At 46.5% G+C, this 23,939-nt stretch overlaps 1 protein-coding gene across 1 annotated transcript in view; it reads right to left on the reverse strand.

Annotated features, from left to right (window-relative positions):
- The window catches only part of LOC139279654 (acyl-CoA 6-desaturase-like), a 109,934-nt gene that overhangs the window by 7,874 nt on the left and 78,121 nt on the right, over positions 1-23,939 (reverse strand). Inside the window, exon 7 of the mRNA XM_070898761.1 lies at positions 21,861-21,908. Within this exon, the coding sequence (XP_070754862.1) occupies positions 21,861-21,908 (48 nt within the window). The remainder of the gene's footprint in view (positions 1-21,860; positions 21,909-23,939) is intronic.

The raw sequence follows: 23,939 nt of genomic DNA on the forward strand, positions 1-23,939 counted from the left end.
CCAACCTGTTTAACCTTTCCTCATATGACAACCCCTTCATCTCAGGAATCAACCTGGTGAACCTTCTCTGAACTGCCTCCAATGTAAGTATATCTCTCCTTAATGAAGGAGACCAAAACTGTACACAGTACTCCAGGTGTGGTCTCACCAATACGCTGTACAGTTGGAGCAGGACTTCCCTAATTACTTGCTGTACCTGCATGCTAATTTTTTGTGCTTCATGCACAAGGACCCTCTGTACCACCGTATTGTGTAATCCTTCCCCATTTAAATCACAATTTGCTTTTTTTATTTTTCCTACCAAAGTGGATAACCTCACATTTTCCCACGTTATAATCTATCTGCCAAATTTCTGCCCACTCACTTAGTCTGTCTATATCCCTTTGCAGATTTTTTGCATCCTCTTCACAACTTGCTTTCCCACCCAACTTTATATCATCAACAAACTTGGCTACATTATACTCAGTCCCTTCATCTAAGTCATTAATATAGATTGTAAATAGTTCAGGACCCAGCACCGATCCCTGCGGCACCCCACTAGTTACTGATTGCCAACCTGAAAATGACCCATTTATCCCGACCCTCTGCTTTCTGTTAGTTTGCCAATCCTCTATCCACACTAATATATTATCCCTAACCCTGTGAACTCTTATTTTGTGCAGTAACCTTTTATGTGGCGCCCTATCGAATGCTTTCTGGAAATCCAAATACACCACATCTACTGGTTCCCCTTTATCCACCCTGCCCGTTACATCCTCAAAGAATTCAAGCAAATTTGTCAAACACGATTTCCCTTTCATAAAACCATGCTGACTCTGATTGACTGCATTATGATTTTCTAAATGTCTTGCCAGGACTTCCTTAATGATGGACTCCAGCATTTTCCCAATGACAGATGTTAGTCTAACTGGTCTATAGTTTCCTGCTTTCTGTCTCCCTCCTTTCTTAAATAGGGGCGTTACATTTGCGATTTTCCAGTCCACTGGGACCTCTCCAGAATCCAGTGAATTTTAGTAGATTACAACTATCTCTGCAGCCACCTGTTTTAAGACCCTAAGATGCAGGCCATCTGGTCCGGGGACTTGTCCGCCTTTAGTCCCATTAGTTTGCCTAGTCCTTTTTCTCTAGTGATAGTGATTGTTTTAAGTTCCCCCCTCCCAATAGCCCCTTGACTATCAGTTATTGGGATGCATTTAGTGTCTTGTACCGATACAAAATATTTGTTCAAAGTCTCTGCCATTTCCCTGTTTCCCATTATTCATTCCCCAGTCTCATCCTCGAAGGGACCAACATTTACTTTAGCCACTCTCTTCCCTTTTTATATACCTGTAGAAGGTCCTACTGTCTGTTTTTATATTTCTTGTTAATTTATTCTCATAAGCTATTTTCTCTCTCCTTATCATTTTTTAGCCATCATTTGCTGGTTTCTAAAAATTTCCCAATCCTCTGGCCTTCCACTGTCCTTCACAACTTTGTATGTCTTTTTTTTCAATTTGATACCATCCTTTACTTCCTCAGTTAGCCAGGGATGGTTCATCCTTCTCTTAGTCTCTCTTTCTCATTGGAATATATCTTAGCTGAGAGTTATGAAATATCTCCTTAAATGTTTGCCTCTGCTTTTCTACAGTCTTACCCTTTAATATATTTTCTCAGTCCACTTTAACCAGCTCTGCCTTCATACCTTTATTTAAGTTCAGGACACTAGCTTGACAACTAGCTTTCTCACCCTCAAACTGAATTAAGTTAAGCTACATTCCCTCACTATACTTGTTTTGTTGACATGAGCCAGGTAAAATACACAACACGGGTTTGCTGAGTTGAGTTGAATCAGGTTGAATGCGACCTCTCTGTGTTGTTGCTCTGCCCAGACCAGCCTGTGTTTCAGGAAGCACTGAGCTGCACATTGACAATCCAACCATCAATGGCATTTGTTTTGGAAAAACATTCCATATCATTGCTGACTTCTAAGGCAATTGTTATAATCATCATCATAGGCAGTCCCTCGAAACGAGGATGGCTTGCTTCCACGCCGAAAAGGGATGAGTTCACACGTGTTTCAATGAAGGACCTAATATTCCGGATCCTGAACTACATGTTGAAGGGTGGAAGATGCCTGTGCGTGGATTGTTTTAACGTGTGGTGGCCGTTGCACACCAGCCACCACACGGGCTTGACAGAGCAAGGTCTTGGTCCAGTGGCAAAGATTAACCAAGACAACTGGAGACCAGCTCTGCTGCACGGACCTAGTGCACACACATATCGCAGTGTGGGCTGGCCCGTGCTGCCCCTGGGCCCTCGCCTCTTCTGGGCCCCGATCACGTCCCTCTACGAACTCTCGCCGCTCCTTTGCCCTGACCTCACCGATCCTGCTGTACCTGCCTGCACTGCAGTCAGCCGTCGCCCTCCTGCAGCAGCACACGCTGCTCTCTCCAACGGCCCCGGCCTGCTGATGGTGTTGTAACTGCAGGTACTGACCTCATACTTGTACGGAGTGACATGGGAGTGACACACCAGAGTTATACTGCCAGTTTCTAAATCACTCTCTGCCCAAGGACAACAGCTGTACGGAGCTCTGGTCAGACCCCATCTGGAGTACAGCGTTTATTTCTGGGCACCACAGCTCAGGGAGGATGTATCGGCCTTGGGTGGGGGTACAGCTCACATTCACCAGAATGATACCGGGGCGAAAGGGGTTAAATTATCAGGACAGATTGCATAGACTCAGCTTGCATCCCCTTATGGATATAGAAGATTAAGGAGTGATCTAATTAAAGTGTTTAAGATGGTTAAAGGATTTGATAGGCTGGATAGAGATAAATTATTTCCTTTGGTGGAAGAGTACAAAGCAAGGGGGCATAACCTTACAATTAGAGCCAAGCTGTTCAGGAGTGATGTCAGAAAGTACTTCTTCACACAAAGGGTAGTGTAAGTCTAGAACTCTCTCCCCCAAAAAGCTGTGAAGGGAGGCTAGGTCAATTGAAAATGTCAAAACTGAGATTGTTAGATTTGGTGGCAAGGCAATTGAGGATTACGGAACCAAGGAGGGTAGATGGAGTTAAGTTACAGATCAGAAATAATCGAATTGAATAGAGGACTAGGCTCGAGGGGCTGAGTGGCCCACTCCTGGTCCTATGTCACAGAGCTCTGTTCGATAAATTTTAATGTTCGAGAATGAAGTGTTACATTAGCTCTCTAAAACTTGGCTTTGTATCAGACTGCAGTTATACTGTAGAGAATGTGAAGCAGAGGCAGTGCCGTCCTATCTCCTGAAGTTGGTCTGACACCTCTAGCCTAATCTCGGTTTGAAAAGGGGAGAATATTAAAGCATCGAGGGAAGAAAGGAGGAGAATACTTACAAACATACAGAAAAGGACAGGAAAAGATCATCTGGTCCAGGAAGTCTGCCCCACCCTGACCTGGTATCGCCTAATAATCTACACACACCATCAACTCGCTCTCCCGGTCAGGAAGTTTCCTGGAAGAGGCAAAAAAGTGAAAAAACGACTCTAGGCCAATTTAGGAAAAAACTATGGGAAATTGCACTCCGAAGGCAATCAAGCAAGGTCCAGGGGGTCATGGTGCACAATATTCCTAGTCTTACTTAATCTATCCATCCTCCATACCTCAAAATATCTACTTCCCCATCTGTGTAAACCCCTCCACCCCTACAACCCTCCGAGATCTCTGCACTCCTCCAATTCTGGCCTCTTGCACATCCCGATATCCTTCGCACCACCATTAGTGGCCATGCCTCCAACTGCCTGGGCCCTGAGTACTGGAATTCCCTCCCTAAACATCCCAGCCTCTCTACTGCTCTCTCCTCCTGTAAGTGGCTCCTTAAAACCTACCTCTTTGACCAAGCTTTTGGTCACCTGTCCTAATATCTCTCTATGTGGCTTGGTGTCAAATTGTATCTGATTACACTCCTGTGAAGCATCTTGGGATGTTTTACTATGCTAAAGGAGCTATATTATTGCAAGTTGTTGTTGTCTTCCTCTCTCAGGAATTTACCCAGATCACTTTTGAAAGCAGTGGGATCAGATGAAGTGGAAAAATCACCGACTCAATGAACCAGGTGACCTGATTCTTTGCTTCTAAATATCGTTCCACTCACTTCACACATTAATTATAGAGCTGAGCACATACACTTCTCATCAGTGCAAATTATACAGTGCATCCAGTCTGTAGGTTGTTTACTGAAAGGTCGCTCTTGGAAGCAAATAAAGGGCATTTGTAAACAAGCGATCGAGATGTTTCGTAGTGACCCAGTGGTTCTAGCAGCAGAATGTTTCACTTGTACTCCCAAAATGCATTGAGTTGAATTCTAGACTCAAGTATTTTCATTGCCCATCCCTTGGGATGATAGAATTGGCAGGCGATGCCCCGAGACTTCCACTTATCTTCCTCGTTGGGTGATGTGCAAAAGTAGCCCAAGGGTGACAAATCATCACGTGTAGGAACACTGACTGGATTGTGTTTTAATGCCTCTTCTGAACCTTAACCGAGATAGGGAACTTCACTACCCAGGGAGTCATGGTCACAAACTCATAGTCAACAGTCCACAACATCATACACTGGGGCAGCAATAAACCACACCATCATGGTGGTCCTCAGAACCACAGGCTTGTTTCCAATATCTGACTGATATTGGCCAGAGTGATGGACTCTCATGTTATCCCTAAAGGTGACTCATCTGAGACAACATTGCTTTCCAATGCTTGGCCGCCTTCATGATTGATGTTGAATGTCTTGGACTCAATATTAGTCCCAGACATGACCAATATTGGCTAAAAAAGTCGCTTCAAACATTTTAGGCCAATCAAGAAAGTCAACACCTTCGGCTGATCTGGTTGTATCTCTGGAAGAATCATGTCAAAATATCACATTAAAATTAGACCAACAATAAAAAGCTCGAATGGTCCTATGCTTTCAATGAGATAACTCATTGCATGTGCAAGCATCTAAACATTGCTGAAATGAGTTATCTTCAGCACTGCACAGTTTTACACACTAGCAGCAGGGTGATCTGTGACGGCCTGACATCTTTGTATCACCAATGATGCCAATGCACTGTGTTCGGTTCAGTAACATGCCAAGTTTTCTGACAGTTTGACACATGGCAGCATCCTTTAAATTCACCATCCTATATCTCTGTGCAGTTGTCAGATTCTGTCTGTTTTGTCAGTCAGCACCTGACATGGATCTGCATCGTCGTGGAAACACTTTTCTGCATCATCATGAAACTTTAATCTGCTATAAACATTCTAATTATTTTACATTAGTGGTTTAATGAGCTGCCTTCTGTATACTTAATATTCTGGAGAACAAAGTCATTGAAATTTGAGGCTGAACTAGAGAACAGGAACAGGCATATAATTCAATCTGTTTCTCAGGACAAAGACTAGCCTCCACTAATAATTGAACATCTTTCTCCACAGATTAATGAGCGATCTAGTATACAACATCTCAATGTGACAATAGAGCCACAGAATTGAAGCACCCCCTGGTTGATTTCCGCTGATTTGTGCTCCTCTTCTGCCTCTCTGATCTTTGTTTCCTCTCTTCTCTCCTAAAATCACCAACGTGTTAGTCTTCTATAGGCACTGGACCACTTTCCAGGACCTTCTGCAAGTAGCCATTCCCCATTTGAGACCACACAATGACTTGTGACCAGAGAGGCATCATAGCCAATAGTGATCCTGTCCTCATCCAACTCCACATGGCCCACTCTCTCTCCTCCAGTCTTCCAGATCACATCCTTTCAATAAGAGGCAGCAGGAACAAACAAGGTGAATATCAGACCTGCTTTATGGACCGTCATTGATGCAGCAAACCACTCTTCATGATGAGAACCAATCAAGATCGCTGTCTATAAACCAGATGACCATTTTGATGTTTGTTGCAATTTTGGGCATTTGGGAAAAGCTGAGATACAATGGCCATTTTGTGGTTAACAGGAGCAGCCTGCCAGTGGTCGTTACCTGTCAGTTGGCTGTAACTGCTTGCGTTGCATAGTTTCCTGTGAGGAGGGAACTGAGACAGCACTGGTAACTTGCTCTCTACACGGGAGTTCTCCCTTTATCTATTGGGGACTAGGCCTGGATGGTGTTACACGGGAAAGTCCTATGCGATGAGGTTTCAAGTTGGTTCACAGACTCCAAATGCATTTTCTGCGGCCTGGAGGAATCCTTGTTCTATGTTTACGTTGAGTGTGCGAGGTTGCAGCCCCTCTTCCAGTATTTAAAGGGACTGCTCCTCGATTTTTGGTTGCATTTCAGTCCCACGCTCCTGATTTTTGGGCACCCTGTGCAGGTGGGAGCGAACAGGTCAGAGGACCTCCTCATATCTAGAATTGTGGCTATCTGAAAGTGAGTTTACAGGCGGAATCCAATCAAGCGTTTGGACGGTGTATTTGCATATAATAAACATTTGGTATTCTGTGATTTCACGCTGTGCTTGCAGGCAGCAGGGATGAAGAATCAGGGATAAATGCCGCAGCCCTATCTTCAATGTTCTCCCTGCTGGGAATATAGAACTGCAACATTACCTCTATAGAACAATGGATACCTGGGAGATGAGCCAAAGGTGGGCAGCGGAAACGTTACAAAGACACCCTCAAAGCCTCCCTGGTGAAGTGCGACATCACCACTGACACCTGGGAGACCCTGGCCAAAGACTGCCCTAAGTGGAGGAAGTGCATCCGGGAGGGCGCTGAGCATCTCGAGTCTCAACGCAAAGAGCGTGAAGAGGTCAGGCACAGGCAGCGGAAGGAGCGCGCGGCAAACCAGTCCCACCCTCCCCTTCCCCCGACGAATGTCTGTCCCACCTGTGACAGAGACTGTGGTTCTCATATTGGACTGTTCATCCACCAAAGAACTCACTTTAGGAGTGGAAGCAATTCTTTCTCGATTCCGAGGGACTGCCTATGATGATGATGATGACCTAGGAGGGATTTGCAGGCTGGAATCTGATCGACACCTTTAGATGGTTTTATACAGAATAATGGATCTTCAGTTCAAATGTTCCTGTGAAAGATTTACATCCTTTGTACTGAAGGCCTTGTGTAGAGGCTGATCCAATCCCTCCTAATTCCTCTTTGCCCCCTGTAGTTTGGAAAGAAGATCAAGTATTTGCCGTACAACTATCAGCACGAGTACTTTTTCCTCAGTAAGTATGGCTCCGTACCAGTCAGTGTGGTTCTGTCAGTTGTGAGGGTTGTTTCCTGTTGTGATATCTCCTGTGTTGTCGCTCTCTCTTTCAGTTGGCCCACCCCTGCTAATGTGGGCACCAAAAACAGACGGACAAACACCGGGCAGCATACATTCATTGTAAACCAGTAATATCACAATGCCTTTAACATGGTTCAGTCTACTTCTTCTCCACTTTGCAGGATCTTGCCTGGGCAACTACATATTACATCCGCTACTTCAACACCTACGTCCCATGTTATGGATTTTTTCGGTTCCATACTCTTTGTCCTCTTTGTCAGGTATGTACAGTTGGAGCAAACTACTCCTGTTGTTCCAGTCACAGTCGGTAATGTTATAATTTATTAGGATTATAAACCATTTAAATAGCCATTGTTTTCGGTCCACGCCAGAAACTCTGTTCCCTAGCCACTGACTCCATCCCTCTCCCTAACACCTGTCTGAGGCTGAACCAGACTGTTCGCAACCTTGGTGTCACAATTGACCCTGAAATGATCTTCCAACCACATATGTGCGGCATCACCAAAACCGTCGATTTCCACCTTCGTAACATCGCCTGTCTCCGCCCTTGCCTCAGCTCATCCGCTGCAGAAACCCTCATCCCTGCCTTTGTTACCTCTAGACTTGACTGTTCCAATGCACTCCTGGCTGGCCTTCCACATTCTACCCTCCATAAACTTGAGGTAATTCAAAACTCGGCTGCCCGTGTCCGAAGTCCCGTTCACCCATCACCCCTGTGCTCGCTGACCGACATTAACTCTCGGTTAAGCAACACCTCAATTTCAAAATTCTCATCCTTGTATTCAAATCACTCGATGGCCTCGCTCCTCCCTATCTCTGTCATCTCCTCCAGTCCATCAACTCCTGAGATATCTGCACTCCTCTAATTCTGCCCTCTTGAGCATGCCTGACTAATTGCTCAACCATTGGTGGCCGTGCCTTCTGTTGCCTCGTCCACAAGTTCTGGAACATAGAAACATAGAAAATAGGTGCAGAAGTAGGCCATTCGGCCCTTCTAGCCTGCACCGCCATTCAATGAGTTCATGGCTGAACATGCAACTTCAGTACCCCATTCCTGCTTTCTCGCCATACCCCTTGATCCCCCGAATAGTAAGGACTTCATCTAACTCCTTTTTGAATATATTTAGTGAATTGGCCTCAACAACTTTCTGTGGTAGAGAATTCCACAGGTTCATCACTCTCTGGGTGAAGAAGTTTCTCCTCATCTCGGTCCTAAATGGCTTACCCTTATCCTTAGACTGTGACCCCTGGTTCTGGACTTCCCCAACATTGGGAACATTCTTCCTGCATCTAACCTGTCTAAGCCCGTCAGAATTTTAAACGTTTCTATGAGGTCCCCTCTCATTCTTCTGAACTCCAGTGAATACAAGCCCAGTTGATCCAGTCTTTCTTGATAGGTCAGTCCCGCCATCCCGGGAATCAGTCTGGTGAACCTTCGCTGCACTCCCTCAATAACAAGAATGTCCTTCCTCAGGTTAGGAGACCAAAACTGTACACAATACTCCAGGTGTGGCCTCACCAAGGCCTTGTACAACTGTAGCAATACCTCCCTGCCCCTGTACTCAAATCCCCTCGCTATGAAGGCCAACATGCCATTTGCTTTCTTAACTGCCTGCTGTACCTGCATGCCAACCTTCAATGACTGATGTACCATGACACCCAGGTCTCGTTGCACCTTCCCTTTTCATAATCTGTCACCATTCAGATAATAGTCTGTCTCTCTGTTTTTACCACCAAAGTGGATAACCTCACATTTATCCACATTATACTTCATCTGCCATGCATTTGCCCACTCACCTAACCTATCCAAGTCGCTCTGCAGCCTCATAGCATCCTCCTCGCAGCTCACACTGCCACCCAACTTAGTGTCATCCGCAAATTTGGAGATACTACATTTAATCCCCTCGTCTAAATCATTAATGTACAGTGTAAACAGCTGGGGCCCCAGCACAGAACCTTGCGGTACCCCACTAGTCACTGCCTGCCATTCTGAAAAGTCCCCATTTACTCCTACTCTTTGTTTCCTGTCTGACAACCAGTTCTCAATCCATGTCAGCACACTACCCGCAATCCCATGTGCTTTAACTTTGCACATTAATTTCCTGTGTGGGACCTTGTCGAAAGCCTTCTGAAAGTCCAAATATACCACATCAACTGGTTCTCCCTTGGAAACATCCTCAAAAAATTCCAGAAGATTTGTCAAGCATGATTTCCCTTTCACAAATCCATGCTGACTTGGACCTATCATGTCACCTCTTTCCAAATGCGCTGCTATGACATCCTTAATAATTGATTCCATCATTTTACCCACTACCGATGTCAGGCTGACCAGTCTATAATTCCCTGTTTTCTCTCTCCCTCCTTTTTTAAAAAGTGGGGTTACATTGGCTACCCTCCACTCGATAGGAACTGATCCAGAGTCAATGGAATGTTGGAAAATGACTGTCAATGCATCCGCTATTTCCAACGCCACCTCCTTAAGTACTCTGGGATGCAGTCCATCAGGCCCTGGGGATTTATCGACCTTCAATCCCATCAATTTCCCCAATACAATTTCCCGACTAATAAGGATTTCCCTCAGTTCCTCCTCCTTACTAGACCCTCTGACCCCTTTTATATCCGGAAGGTTGTTTGTGTCCTCCTTAGTGAATACTGAACCAAAGTACTTGTTCAATTGGTCCGCCATTTCTTTGTTCCCCGTTATGACTTCCCCTGATTCTGACTGCAGGGGACCTACATTTGTTTTTACTCACCTTTTTCTCTTTACATATCGATAGAAACTTTTGCAATCCGTCTTAATGTTCCCTGCAAGCTTCTTCTCGTACTCTATTTTCCCTGCCCTAATCAAACCCTTTGTTCTCCTCTGCTGAGTTCTAAATTTCTCCCAGTCCCCGGGTTCACTGCTATTTCTGGCCAATTTGTATGCCACTTCCTTGGCTTTAATACTATCCCTGATTTCCCTTGATAGCCACGGTTGAGCCACCTTCCCTTTTTTATTTTTATGCCAGACAGGAATGTACAATTGTTGTAGTTCATCCATGCGGTCTCTAAATGTCTGCCATTGCCCATCCACAGTCAACCCTTTAAGTATCATTCGCCAATCTATCCTAGCCAATTCACGCTTCATACCTTCAAAGTTAGCCTTCTTTAAGTTCTGGACCATGGTCTCTGAATTAACTGTTTCATTCTCCATCCTAATGCAGAATTCCACCATATTATGGTCACTCTTCCCCAAGGGACCTCGCACAATTGCTAATTAATCCTCTCTCATTACACAACACCCAGTCTCAGATGGCCTCCCCCCTCGTTGGTTCCTCGACATATTGGTCTAGAAAACCATCCCTTATGCACTCCAGGAAATCCTCCTCCACCGTATTGCTTCCAGTTTGGTTAGCCCAATCTATATGCATATTAAAGTCACCCATTATAACTGCTGTACCTTTATTGCACGCACCCCTAATTTCCTGTTTGATGCCCTCCCCAACATCACTATTACTGTTTGGAGGTCTGTACACAACTCCCACTAACGTTTTTTGCCCTTTGGTGTCTGCAGCTCTACCCATATAGATTCCACATCATCCAAGCTAATGTCCTTCCTAACTACTGCATTAATCTCCTCCTTAACCAGCAATGCTACCCCACCTCCTTTTCCTTTTATTCTATCCTTCCTGAATGTTGAATACCCCTGGATGTTGAGTTCCCAGCCCTGATCATCCTAGAGCCACGTCTCTGTAATCCCAATCACATCATATTTGTTAACATCTATTTGCACAGTTAATTCATCCACCTGATTACGGATACTCCTTGCATTATGACACAAAGCCTTCAGGCTTGTTTTTTTAACACCCTTTGTCCTTTTAGAATTTTGCTGTACAATGGCCCTTTTTGTTCTTTGCCTTGGGTTTCTCTGCCCTCCACTTTCCTCATCTCCTTTCTGTCTTTTGCTTTTGCCTCCTTTTTGTTTCCCTCTGTCTCCCTGCATTGGTTCCCATCCCCCTGCCATATTAGTTTAACTCCTCCCCAACAGCACTAGCAAACACTTCCCCTAGGACATTGGTTCTGGTCCTGCCCAGGTGCAGACTGTCCGGTTTGTACTGGTCCCACCTCCCCCAGAACCGGTTCCAATGCCCCAGGAATTTGAATCCCTCCCTGCTGCACCACTGCTCAAGCCATATATTCATCTGCGCTATCCTGCGATTCCTACTCTGACTAGCATGTGGCACTGGTAGCAATCCCGAGATTACTACTTTTGAGGTCCTACTTTTTAATTTAGCTCCTAGCTCCTTAAATTCGTTTTGTAGGACCTCATCCCTTTTTTTACCTATGTCGTTGGTACCAATGTGCACCACGACAACTGGCTGTTCTCCCTCCCATTTCAGAATGTCCTGCACCCGCTCAGAGATATCCTTGACCCTTGCACCAGGGAGGCAACATACCATCCTGTAGTCTCGGTTGCGGCCGCAGAAACGCCTATCTATTCCCCTTACAATTGAATCTCCTATCACTATCGCTCTCCCACTCTTTTTCCTGCCCTCCTGTGCAGCAGAGCCAGCCACGGTGCCATGAACTTGGCTGCTGCTGCCCTCCCCTGATGAGTTACCCCCCCCCAACAGTACCCAAAGCAGTGTATCTGTTTTGCAGGGGGATGACCACAGGGGACCCCTGCACTACCTTCCTTGCACTGCTCTTCCTGCTGGTCTTCCATTCCCTATCTGGCTGTGGACCCTTTCCCTGCGGTACGACCAACTCGCTACATGTGCTACTCACGTCATTCTCAGCATCATGGATGCTCCAGAGTGAATCCACCCTCAGCTCCAACTCCGCAACGCGGTCCGTCAGGAGCTGGAGGCGGATACAATTCCCGCACACGTAGTCGTCAGGAACACGGGTGTCATCCCTGAGTTCCCACATGGTACAGGAGGAGCATAACACGTGACCGAGCTCTCCTGCCATGAGTTAACCCTTAGATAGGCAACAACAATGCTAAAGTTTACTCACTGTTATAGAAGAGAAAAAAGAAAAACTACTCACCAATCACCAGCCAATCACTTACCCCCTTGGCTGTGACGTCACCTTTCTGTTTCTTTCGACTTCTTTTTTGCCTTCTCCCTGTAACTGCACCGGTACGCCTGTCGCCGACCCCGGAACTCACGCCTCTCCACGCACCTCCTCGATGCTGCTCCCGATTGCCGCCGACTCTCTCTTTTGCTTTTGAACTCCCTGCTTAAACCTCTCTACCTCTCTCTCCTCCTTTAAGGCATTCCTTACCAAACTCTTTGACCAAGCTTTTGGTCATGTGCCCTGATACGTCCTTACTACACAGTATAAATGCACACGAGGCCTATGCTTGAGAGAAGGTCAGTCTGTGACCTGTCCTTTATTCCTTAGCACTCAAGTGATGACGGTGGGTGGAGCTTCCCCTTTTATACCTGAAGGTCCAGGTTAAGAGTGTCTCCCACCTAGTGGTCAGTGTTCTCACGGTGTACAACTTAGGTCAGTTTATACATGGGTCACAATGCTGGTTGAATACATGACATCACCTCCACCCCCAAAGTCTTATTGGGATCACAGGTTGAGTCTCTCTGGTGGTTTACGCTCCCTTGTAGAGCGCCTGAGTTGGGGCTCCGGTTGTTGGGCGCTGGCCTGAGTGTCTGCTGTTTGCAGTGCCTCAGGCCTGTCCGGACTGCCCACAGTGACTGGGCTCTCCTCCCTTTGGTTCCGGTGTTCAGTCACCTGTGGTGGAGTGAACTCTATATTGTGTTCTTCCTCTGCTTCTTCTATGGGGTTGCTGAACCTCCTTTTTGTTTGATCCACATGTTTGCGGCAGATTTGTCCATTGGTAAGTTTAACTACCAGAATCCTATTTCCCTCTTTGGCAACCACAGTGCCTGCGAGCCATTTGGGCCCTGCAGCGTAGTTGAGGACAAAAACAGGATAATTTACATCAATACATCGCGCCCTCGCATTCCTGTCATGGTAGTGATACTGTGACTGGCGCCTGCTCTCGACAATTTCTTTCATGGTGGGGTGTATAAGGAATAATCGGGTTTTGAGCGTCCTTTTCATTAGTAGCTCTGCGGGTGGAACCCCTGTGAGCGAGTGTGGTCTGGATCTATAGGCCAACAGGAGGCGTGATAAGCGGGTTTGTAGGGAACCCCCTTGGAATCTGAGCATCCCCTGTTTGATTATCTGCACTGCTCGTTCTGCCTGGCCGTTTGAGGCTGGCTTGAACGGTGCCGTTCTAACATGGTTAATTGAATTGCCTGCCATGAAGTCCTGGAATTCAGTGCTTGTGAAGCACAGGCCATTGTCGCTGACCAAGATGTCCGGTAGACCGTGGCCGGTGAACATTGCTCGTAGACTTTCTACCGTGGCAGAGGATGTGCTTGAATTTAAAATGTCACACTCGATCCATTTGGAGTAGGCGTCTACTACAACCAAAAACATTTTCCCCATGAAAGGACCTGCGTAGTCCACATGGATGCGTGACCATGGCTTGGCGGGCCATGGCCAGGGGCTAAGGGGGGCTTCCCTGTGCGCATGGCCCAGCTGGGCACACGTGTTGCACCTGCGAACACAAAGTTCCAGATCTGCGTCTATCCCTGGCCACCAAACGTGTGACCTGGCAATTGCCTTCATCTTGACAATGCCCGGGTGCCCATTGTGGAGTTCTCTGATGAACACCTCTCTGCCCATCTGGGGCATGACTACGCGGTTTCCCCACAGTAGGCAATCGGCCTGAATCGAGAGTTCATCCTTGCGCCTGTGAAATGGTTTAAATTTCTCAGGGCATGCCCTGTACGTGGCTGCCCAGTCCCCATTCAGGACACATTTCTTGACTAGAGACAATAGTGGGTCTCTATTTGTCCAGACTTTAATCTGACGGGCTGTCACGGGTGAGCCTTCGCTTCCGAAAGCTTCAACAACCATGACCATCTCAGCACCACGCTCGGTAGCCCCCTCAGTGGTGGCTAGTGGGAGCCTGCTGAGTGCATCGGCGCAGTTTTCGGTGCCCGGTCTGTGCCGAATTGTGTCGTCATAGGCAGCTAACGTGAGTGCCCACCTCTGTATGCGGGCCGATGCGTTTGCATTTATGGCCTTGTTGTCGGCCAAAAGGGACGTTAGGGGTTTGTGATCTGTCTCCAGCTCAATTTTCCTGCCAAAAAGGTACTGGTGCATTTTCTTTACCACATATACACATGCGAGCGCCTCCTTTTCTACCATCCCGTAGCCCTTTTCTGCCTGGGACAGACTCCTGGAGGCATACGCTACCGGCTATAACTGACCCTTGGCATTGACATGCTGCAACACACACCCGACACCATAGGACGATCGCATTGCACGTTATCACAAGTTTCTTACATGGTTCATATAGCGTTAACAGATTGTTGGAACATAACAAATTGCGTGCTCTATCAAAAGCCCTTTCCTGGCTGTCCCCCCAGTCCCATTCGCGACCTTTGCGTAGGAGCACGTGTAGCGGCTCTAGCAATGTGCTCAATTTGGGAAGAAAGTTACCAAAATAGTTCAGGAGCCCCAGGAACGAACGCAGCTCCGTCGTGTTATGGGGTCTGGGTGCTCTCTGGATCGCTTCCGTCTTGGATGCAGTAGGGCTGATCCCGTCTGCTGCTACCCTCATCCCCAGGAATTCTACCTCTGGAGCTAGGAAGACGCACTTCGCCTTTTTCAGTCGCAGACCTACCTGGTCCAGTCTGCGTAGCACCTCCTCCAGTTTGGGGAGGTGTTCTTCAGTATCGTAACCCGTAATGAGGATGTCGTCCTGCAAAACCACCGTCCTTGGAATCGACTTGAGGAGGCTTTCCATATTTCGTTGGAAGATCGCGGCGGCCGAGCGAATCCCGAACGGACATCTGTTGTACTCAAACAACCCCTCGTGTGTCGTGATGATGGTCAGCTTCTTCGATTCACTCGCCAGCTCCTGGGTAATGTAAGCTGAGGTCAGGTCCAATTTTGAAAAAAGTTTGCCACCAGATAGCGTCGCAAAGAGGTCCTCTGCTCTCGGTAGCGGGTACTGGTCTTGGAGTGACACCCGATTGATGGTGGCCTTGTAATCGCCACATATCCTGACCGACCCATCCGCCTTGAGCATCGGCACAATCGAGCTCGCCCAGTCACTGAATTCGACTGGTGAGATGATGCTTTCCCTCAACAGGCGGTCCAATTCGCCTTCTATCTTTTCCCGCATAACGTACGGCACCGCTCTGGCCTTGTGGTGTACTGGTCTGGCGTCCGGGTTTATGTGAATCACTACCTTGGCCCCCATGAAAGTGCCAATGCCGGGTTGAAATAATGAGTCAAATTTGTCCAGGACCTGTGAGCATGATACTCGCTCCACAGAGGAAATTGCATTGACATCGCCCCATTTCCAGTTCATGACAGCAAGCCAACTCCTCCCCAGTAGTGTGGGACCATCCCCTGGGACAACCCAGAGTGGCAACCTGTTCTCCGAATCTTTGTGGGTCACGACTACCGTGGCGCTGCCTAGCACCGGAATGATCTGCTTTGTGTAAGTCCGTAGCTGTGCGTCAATCGGCGATAATTTTGGCCTTCTGGCCTTGGATGCCCACAACTTTTCGAACTGTTTGATACCCATCAGGGACTGGCTGGCACCCGTGTCTAACTCCATTGATACTTGGATGCCATTGAGGAGCACTTTCATCATTATCGGTGGCGTCCTGGTGTATGAACTATATACGTGCTCCACATGAACTCGCTGAACTTCAGCTTCCAGCGATTTCCCCCAGTGTCCATTTCTGCAATTTCTGCAGTTATTTTGCTCATCTCTGCAAACTCCGGCTGAATGTATGCCTCCACGCCTCCAGCATGAGTTGCGGTTTGAAACAAAAGGTCCCTTGCCAGTCAATCGTCCCTGACTGCCCCTGTTATTGTCCTTGAGTGCACCATTAACAGGTGTTGATGGTCCCATTACTGGCCGCATTGTCCCTTGCAATGGCGTGAATCGCTGTTCAGCTTGCCATTGTCTCTGTCGAACTCCCCCTCTGGGTTCGACTACATGTTGGGGCATGCCTGACTGCCCTTGTCTGCCTGGAGAACTGTGTGCTGCTTTAACAATGTTGAATCTCTGTCCCAACCATTCCTTAACACGGTACCTCTCGTCTGTTCTGCTAGTGGCCATGCTCGCGTGGTTTAAATCCCAGTTTATTGTCGCCATTGATACGTCCTTACTACACAGTATAAATGCACACGAGGCCCATGCTTGAGAGAAGGTCAGTCTGTGACCTGTCCTTTATTCCTTAGCACTCAAGTGATGAAGGTGGGTGGAGCTTCCCCTTTTATACCTGAAGGTCCAGGTTAGGAGTGTCTCCCACCTAGTGGTCAGTGTTCTCACGGTGTACAACTTAGGTCAGTTTATACATGAGTTACAATGCTGGTTGAATACATGACATGCCCTAATTATTCTTCTGTGGCTCGGTGTCAATTAAGGAGGAGCTTCTTTTCACCTCCAATACTTTGGAATATTTTGTGTTTCAGGTAAATATTTAATTTCATCTACCTAGAACTTGAACTAAATCTGGTAATTATAGACTAAACTGTCTGCTAAGTTAATTAAATACATAAACTTTAATTAATTAACTAATTAAAACAAGGTTATAAAGGCATGGCAGTGCAGGTGGTGTGCTGCAACTGTAGCATGTGGGAATTTGTGGAGAGCATCGCGATCCTGGACAATCACGTCTGCAGTAAGTGTCTGCATCTCAAGGAGCTTCAGCTCAGAGATGTTGAGCTGGAGTCCGGGGTGGAGGCATTGCAGGGCATGAGGGAAGGAGAGAGTTATCTGGACACTTCGATCCGGGAGGCAGTCACACCCCTTTGGTTAGGTAGTAGTACAGATTTACAGGTAGTACCCAAAGCAAATACTCTACTCGGAACTCCTTCACGGCAAACGAGCCAAAGGTGGGCAGAGGAAGTGTTACAAGGACACCCTCAAAGCCTCCCTGATAAAGTGCAACATCCCCACCGACACCTGGGAGTCCCTGGCCAAAGACCGCCCCTAAGTGGAGGAAGTGCATCCGGGAGGGCGCTGAGCACCTCGAGTCTCGTCGCCAAGAGCATGCAGAAATCAAGTGCAGGCAGCGGAAAGAATGTGTGGCATTCCCCACCTGTCCCACCCACCCTTTCCCTCAACAACTCTCTGTCCCACCTGTGACAGGGACTGTGGTTCTCGTATTGGATCGTTCAGCCACCTAAGGACTCATGTTAAGAATGGAAGCAAGTCTTCCTCGATTCCGAGGGACTGCCTATGATGATGAGTACAGATTTGGTCTGTGGTCAGAGAAGGAGGGTGTGACTGCACCTCAGGCAGGTAAGGGGACCCCTGGTGCAGTGTTGGAGGAATCTCAGCCCTTATCCTTATCTAACAGATATGAAGCTCTTGCTGTCTGTGTGGACGAGGGCAAAGTCTGCAAGATGGATAAGCAAACTGACCACGGCACCATGGTACATGAGGCCATTCAAGTGGGGAGAGTGAAAAGAAATGTTGCAGTGGTAGGTGACAGTGTAGTCAGGGGGAATAGATCTTGTTCTCTGCAGCCACGATCGGGAGTTCTGAAGGTTGTGTTGCCTGCCCGGTGCTACGGACTAAGGATATCTCCTTGCAGCTGGAGAAGAACTTGGAGTGAGAGGGGAGGGATCCAGTTGTCATGGTCCATGTAGGAACCAACGACATAGGTAGAACTAGGAATGACGTTCTGCTGAGAGAGTTTGAGGAGCTAGGGTTTAAATTAAAAAGCAGAACCTCCAAGGTAATAATCTCTGGATTGTGACCTGAGCCACGCGCCAATTGGCATAGGGATAAGCAGATCCGAGAGTTAAATGTGTGGCTCAAAGAGTGGTGTGGGGGGAAGGGGATCAGTCCATGGGGCACTGGCACCAGTACTGGGGAAAGAGGGAGCTGTTCCGTTAGGATGGGCTCCCCTTAAACCGGACTGGAACCAGTGTCCTGGCGAATCGAATAACTAGGGCTGGACATAGGGCTTTAAACTAAAAAAGGGTGGATGAGGGATCAGGTAAGGGGAAATTTATAAATATAAAGAGAAAAGTCAAGGCAATGGAGCTTTGAAGCAATTTGGGTAAAGATAAGTATGTGACTGGAAGGGACAGAGAGTTTTAAGGTAATTGTGCATCAGCGAATAAGATGAAAGCAGGGAACAATGGTAAAAGGTTAAAACTGAAGGCTCTTTATCTGAATGCACGAACATTTGTAACAAGATAGATGAATTAGTGGCACAAATAGAGATAAATGAGTCTGATCTAATAGCTATTACAGAGACACAGCTGCAAAGTGACCAGGGTTGGGATCTAAATATTCCAGGGTACTTGACGTATTGTAAAGACAGGCAGACTGGTACAGGAAGGTGGTGGGTTGGGGGCGGGGGGGGAGGAGGGAGCCCTGATTATTAAGAACAACATAAGGACAGTTGTGAGGAAGGATCTTAGCTCAGAGATCAGGAAGTGGAATCAGTATGGGTGGAGAAAATAAATAACAACGGGCAGAAAACACTGGTGGGAGTGGTTTATAGGCCCCCCTAATAGTAGCTTTACCATTGGATAGAGCATTCATCAACAAATAATAGGAGTTTACAACAAAGGTAATACAATAATCATGGGGGACTTTAATCTGCATATAGATTGGGCAAATCAAATGGGCAAGGATAGTCTGGAGGATGAGTTCATGGAATATGTTCAAGACAGTTTCCTGGAACAATACATCATGGAACCAACCAGGGAACAGGCTATTTTAGATCTTGTTTAGTGTAATGAGACAGGGTTAATTATTCATCTTATAGTATAGGAACCTCTATGGAAGAGTGATAATAATATGATAAAATTTCACATTGAGTTTGAGAGTGACATTCTTAAGTATGACACTAAAGTTTTAACCTTAAACAAAGCCAATTGCTTTGTTGAGGGGCGAGTTGGCTAAGGTAGATTGAGAAATTAGATTAAAAGGTATGACAGTCGATAAACAGTGACGATCATTTAAAGAAATATCCCCAAATTCTCAATAAATATACATCCATTGAGGAATATAACCTCCATGGGAAAAGTGATCATCCGTGGCTAACTAAAGAAGTTAAGGATAGCATTAGATTAATAGTAGAGGCTTGTAATGTTGCAAAGAATAGTAGTGGGGCTGAGGATTGGGAGAGCTTTAGAAACCAGCAAAGGATGACCAAAAAATTGATTAAAAGGGAGAAAATAGAATGAAAGTAAATTAGCAAGAAATATAAAAACAGATTGTAAGAGCTTCTACGAGAATGTAATAAGGAATGGAATAGCAAAAGTAAACGTTGGTCCCTTAGAGGCTGAGACAGGAGAAATTATATTGGGTAACAAGAAAATGACAGAGACTTTAAATAAATATTCTGTATCTGTCTTCGCAGTAAAAGACACAAAACGCATACTTAAAATGGTGGTGAACCAAGGGGCTAATGAGAGCAAGTTAAATGAATTAATATCAGTAGAGAAAAAGTACTTGAGAAACTAATGGGACCAAAAGCTGACAAATCCGCTGGACCTGATTGGCTACACCCTAGGGTTCCAAAAGAGGTGGCTACAGAGATAGTGGATGCATTGGTTGTAATCTTCCAAATATTAGATGAAGGGACTGAGTGCAATGTATCCAAGTTTGCTGATGATACAAAGCTAGGTAGGAGAGTAAGCTGTGAGGAGGAAGAAAGGAGCCTGCAAAGGGATATAGATAGACAAAGTGAGTGGGCAGTAAGGTGGCAGATGGAGTATAATGTGGGGAAATGTGAGATTATTCACTTTGATAGGAAGAATAGAAAAACAGAATATTTTTTAAAATGATAAGCAACTATTAAATGTTGGTGTTCAGAGAGATTTAGGTATCGTCATGCAAGAAACACAGAGAGGTACAGCAAGCAATTAAGAAGTCAAGTGGCCTGTTGGCCTTTATTGCTGGAGGGTTGGAATACAAGAATAAAAAAGTGTTGCTGCAATTGTACAGGGTTTTGATGAGACCACACCTGGATTCCTGGGATGAGAGGTTTGAGGAAAAATTGAGTAGATTGGGCCTATACTCTATGGAATGTAGAAGAATGAGAGGTGATCTCATTGAAACATTTAAGATTCTGAGAGGGATTGCCAGATTAGATGCTGAGAGGTTGTTTCCCCCGGGCTGGAGAGTCTAGAACTAGGGGGCATAGTCTCAGGATAAGGGAACGGCCTTTTAGGACTAAGATGAGGAGGAATTTCTTCACTCAGAGTGTTGTGAATCTTTTGAATTCTCTGCCCCAAAGTGGTGTGAATGCTCAGTCGTTGAATATATTCAAGGCGGAGATCGATAGATTTTTGGACTCTGGGGGAATTGAGGGATATGGGGATCAGGCAGGAAAGTGGAGTTGAGGTAGAAGATCAGCCATGATCTTATTGAATGGTGGAGCAGGCTCGAGGGGCCGAATGGCCTACTCCTGCACCTATTTCGTGGGTTCTTATGTTCTAACGATGTTACCGATGAACAGCATTTAAAAAGGAACAGAACATGGGAAAGGGGTTGGAAAATATATAGACACAGTCACATTGAAAGAAATAGAATGACCTCTATTAGCCACAGTTATTATTAGTTAGGCCACAGCTAGGGCACTGCGTGCAGTTCTGGTCACTGCATTACAGGAACGATGTGATTGCACTAGAGAGGACAGATTGGATAGAGTTGTTTGTTTTCTTTGGAACAGAGGAGGCTGAGAGGAGACCTTAGGAGCATAAAATTATGAGGGGCATAGATAGAATGGATAGGACGTATCTATTCCCCTTAGCAGAGGGATCAATAACCAGGGGGCATAAAGGAATTTAAAGATTTAAAGTAATTGGGGGGAGGTTTAGAGGAGATATGAGGGGAAATTTCTTCACCCAGAGGGTGGTGGGGGTCTAGAACTCACTGCCTGAAAGGGTGGTAGAGGCAGAAACCCCCACCACTTGGATGTGCGCTTGAAGTGCCGAAACCGGCAGGGCTACGGACCGAGAGCTGGAAAGTGGGATGAGGCTGGATAGCTCTTGGTTGGCCGGCGCGGACACGATGGGCCGAAATGGCCTCCTTCTGTGCTGTAAATTTCTATGATTCTAAAGTTCTTAAGTGGAGAAGAGGAGATGGCTAAATGGCAGAAGTAATATTAGGGTGAGACAATAGGAGTTATAATGAGAGAAATCAAAGAAATAGAAGACACAAAAAGTGCGTGAATAGCTTAAAGAGATGGTAGATAGGCAGGTGGAAAGGGAAGCCTGAATGGCAAAGTAGAACATGCTCCAGTGGCCCAGGAGCCTGGTAGAAACAAAAAGCAAGTCGACACACCAAGGGTACAGATCAACCTGGTATCCTGACCATCATGGTACCCTGACAGAGGGAGGGCACCTACCACAAACACCAACCTGCTCCTTCCTGGGGCTTGTGGTTGGTTGCTACATTGGAAGACCATGGGGTTGAAATTTGGTCCCTCCATGTTTGAGGCGGTGTCTCCGCCTGAGGGCTGATTTTACCGCCAGGCGGTAGGTGCAGATTCCAACGGCCAAATTCAGTTTTTACGCCCAAAGATGAGAGAGCAGCGCGAAAAAGTGGCGTTGCATACTCACCCTCGGGCGAGAGCTCAGGAGGCCAACTGAATTTTTCCGGCATGCGAGCTGGAAAACAGGAAGAGAAGGGAAGAAAAAATAACCTCAAACTTCGCCGATCCACACACAAACTTCCCCATTGTTACAACTAATGAAAAAATGAAGAAAAAAATATGGAAAAAAACTTAGCTTGCTCTCTGGCCGATTCCGCCCGAGTTCCGCTTTTATTCACCACTTTTTTCAGGCTGAGTGTCTGCTGGGAAGGCCGACATGTAAACTACATATCACGGTAGAGGCGCTAAGGAGGTGTTGCACGCTGCATGACATCACCACGCGGATGGCGTTAGCCGTTACAGCGTTAGCTCTTGGCTCCTCTGCCAAAGAGCCGACTGAATTTCTGCGCAGGTGTGGACGCCGCTTACCGTCGAAGGTAGGCCTTTGCCGTCCAGTAGCCGTCTCCCGCCGTCGGTAACGGGTGGCGGTATAAACTGAATTTTGACCCCCATGTCTTGACAAAGGTCTCCTTACCTATGAAAGGATATACTTGCCATAGAGGGAGTGCAGCGAAGGCTCACCAGACTGATTCCTGGGATGGCAGGACTGTCGTATGAGGAGAGATTTGGTCGACTAGGCCTGTATTCACTCGCGTTTAGAAGAATGAGAGGCAATCTAATTGAAACTTATAAAATTCTGACTGCGTTGGATAGACTGGATGCGGGGAGGAGGTTTCCCGTGGCTGGGAAATCTAGAACAAGGGGTCACAGTCTCAGGATACGGGATAGGAAATTTAGGACCGAGATGAGGAGAAATGTTTTCACTCAGGGTGGTGAACCTGTGGAATTCTCTACCACAGAAAGCTGTGGAGGGCAAGTCACTGAATATATTTAAGAGGGGTATAGATTTCTAGAAACAAAAGGCATCAAGGGGTCTGTGGAAAAAGCGGGAATATGGTGTTGAGTTAGAGGATCAGCCATGATCACATTGAATGGCGGTGCAGAATCGAAGGGCCGAATGGCCTACTACTGATCCTATTCTCTATGTTTCTACACCCGATACATCAACTTGTCTGTTCTCCCCACCGATGCGGGAACGGTAGCATAGCGGTTATGTTACTGATCTAGTAATCCAGAGGCCTGAACTAGTGATTCAAAGACATGAGTTCAAATCCCACTCTTGAAGCTGGGGCATTTAAATTCAGTTAATTAAATAAATCTGGAATAAAAAGCTAGTATCAGTAATGGTGACAATTGAACTATCAGATTGTCGTAAAAACCCATCTGGTCACTAATGTCCTTTAGGGAAGAAAGTCTGCCGGTCTGGACTATATGTGACTCCAGACCCACAGTAATGTGGTTGACTCTTAGCTGCCCTCTGAAATAGACTAGCGAGCCACTCAGTCGTACCAAACCATGACATAAAACAATACAGGGACTGCAGCGGTTCAAGAAGGCGGCTCACCACCACCTTCTCAAGGACAATTAGGGATGGGCAATAAATGCCGACCTTGCCAACGACGCCCACATCCCAGGAATGAATAAAACACAAAAAAAATCTGCTGAGTGTTTCTAAAGGTTTCTGGCTTTATTTCACATTACCGCAAATTGTGGAACATAACTGGGCGAATGCCAAGACTGGGATAAGTAAAGCTGAAGTCACCCTAGCCAGCGTCAGAATCAGCAACAAAAGTAACTTTAGCCCAACATAATCATACTCTGCACCTATTCCAAGCAAAGTCCTTTGGAACTGACTACAGAAAACCCTGCAGCGTTCTGATTTTTTAAAATGAGGTGCGTCTTAAGAGCCCCTCCCCCGTGCTAACCTTCATTGTGTACAGTTTTGGTCTCCTAACTTGAGGAAGGACATTCTTGCTATTGAGGGAGTGCAGCGAAGGTTCACCAGACTGATTCCCGGGACGGCGGGACTGACCTATCAAGAAAGACTGGATCAACTGGGCTTGTATTCACTGGAGTTCAGAAGAATGAGAGGGGACCTCATAGAAACGTTTAAAATTCTGACGGGTTTCGAGAGGTTAGATGCAGAAAGAATGTTTCCAATGTTGGAGAAGTTCAGAACCAGGGGTCACAGTCTAAGGATAAGGGG

The sequence above is a fragment of the Pristiophorus japonicus genome, chromosome 14 (assembly GCF_044704955.1).
Source record: "Pristiophorus japonicus isolate sPriJap1 chromosome 14, sPriJap1.hap1, whole genome shotgun sequence".
In the NCBI taxonomy this organism is placed as follows: Eukaryota; Metazoa; Chordata; class Chondrichthyes; family Pristiophoridae; genus Pristiophorus; species Pristiophorus japonicus.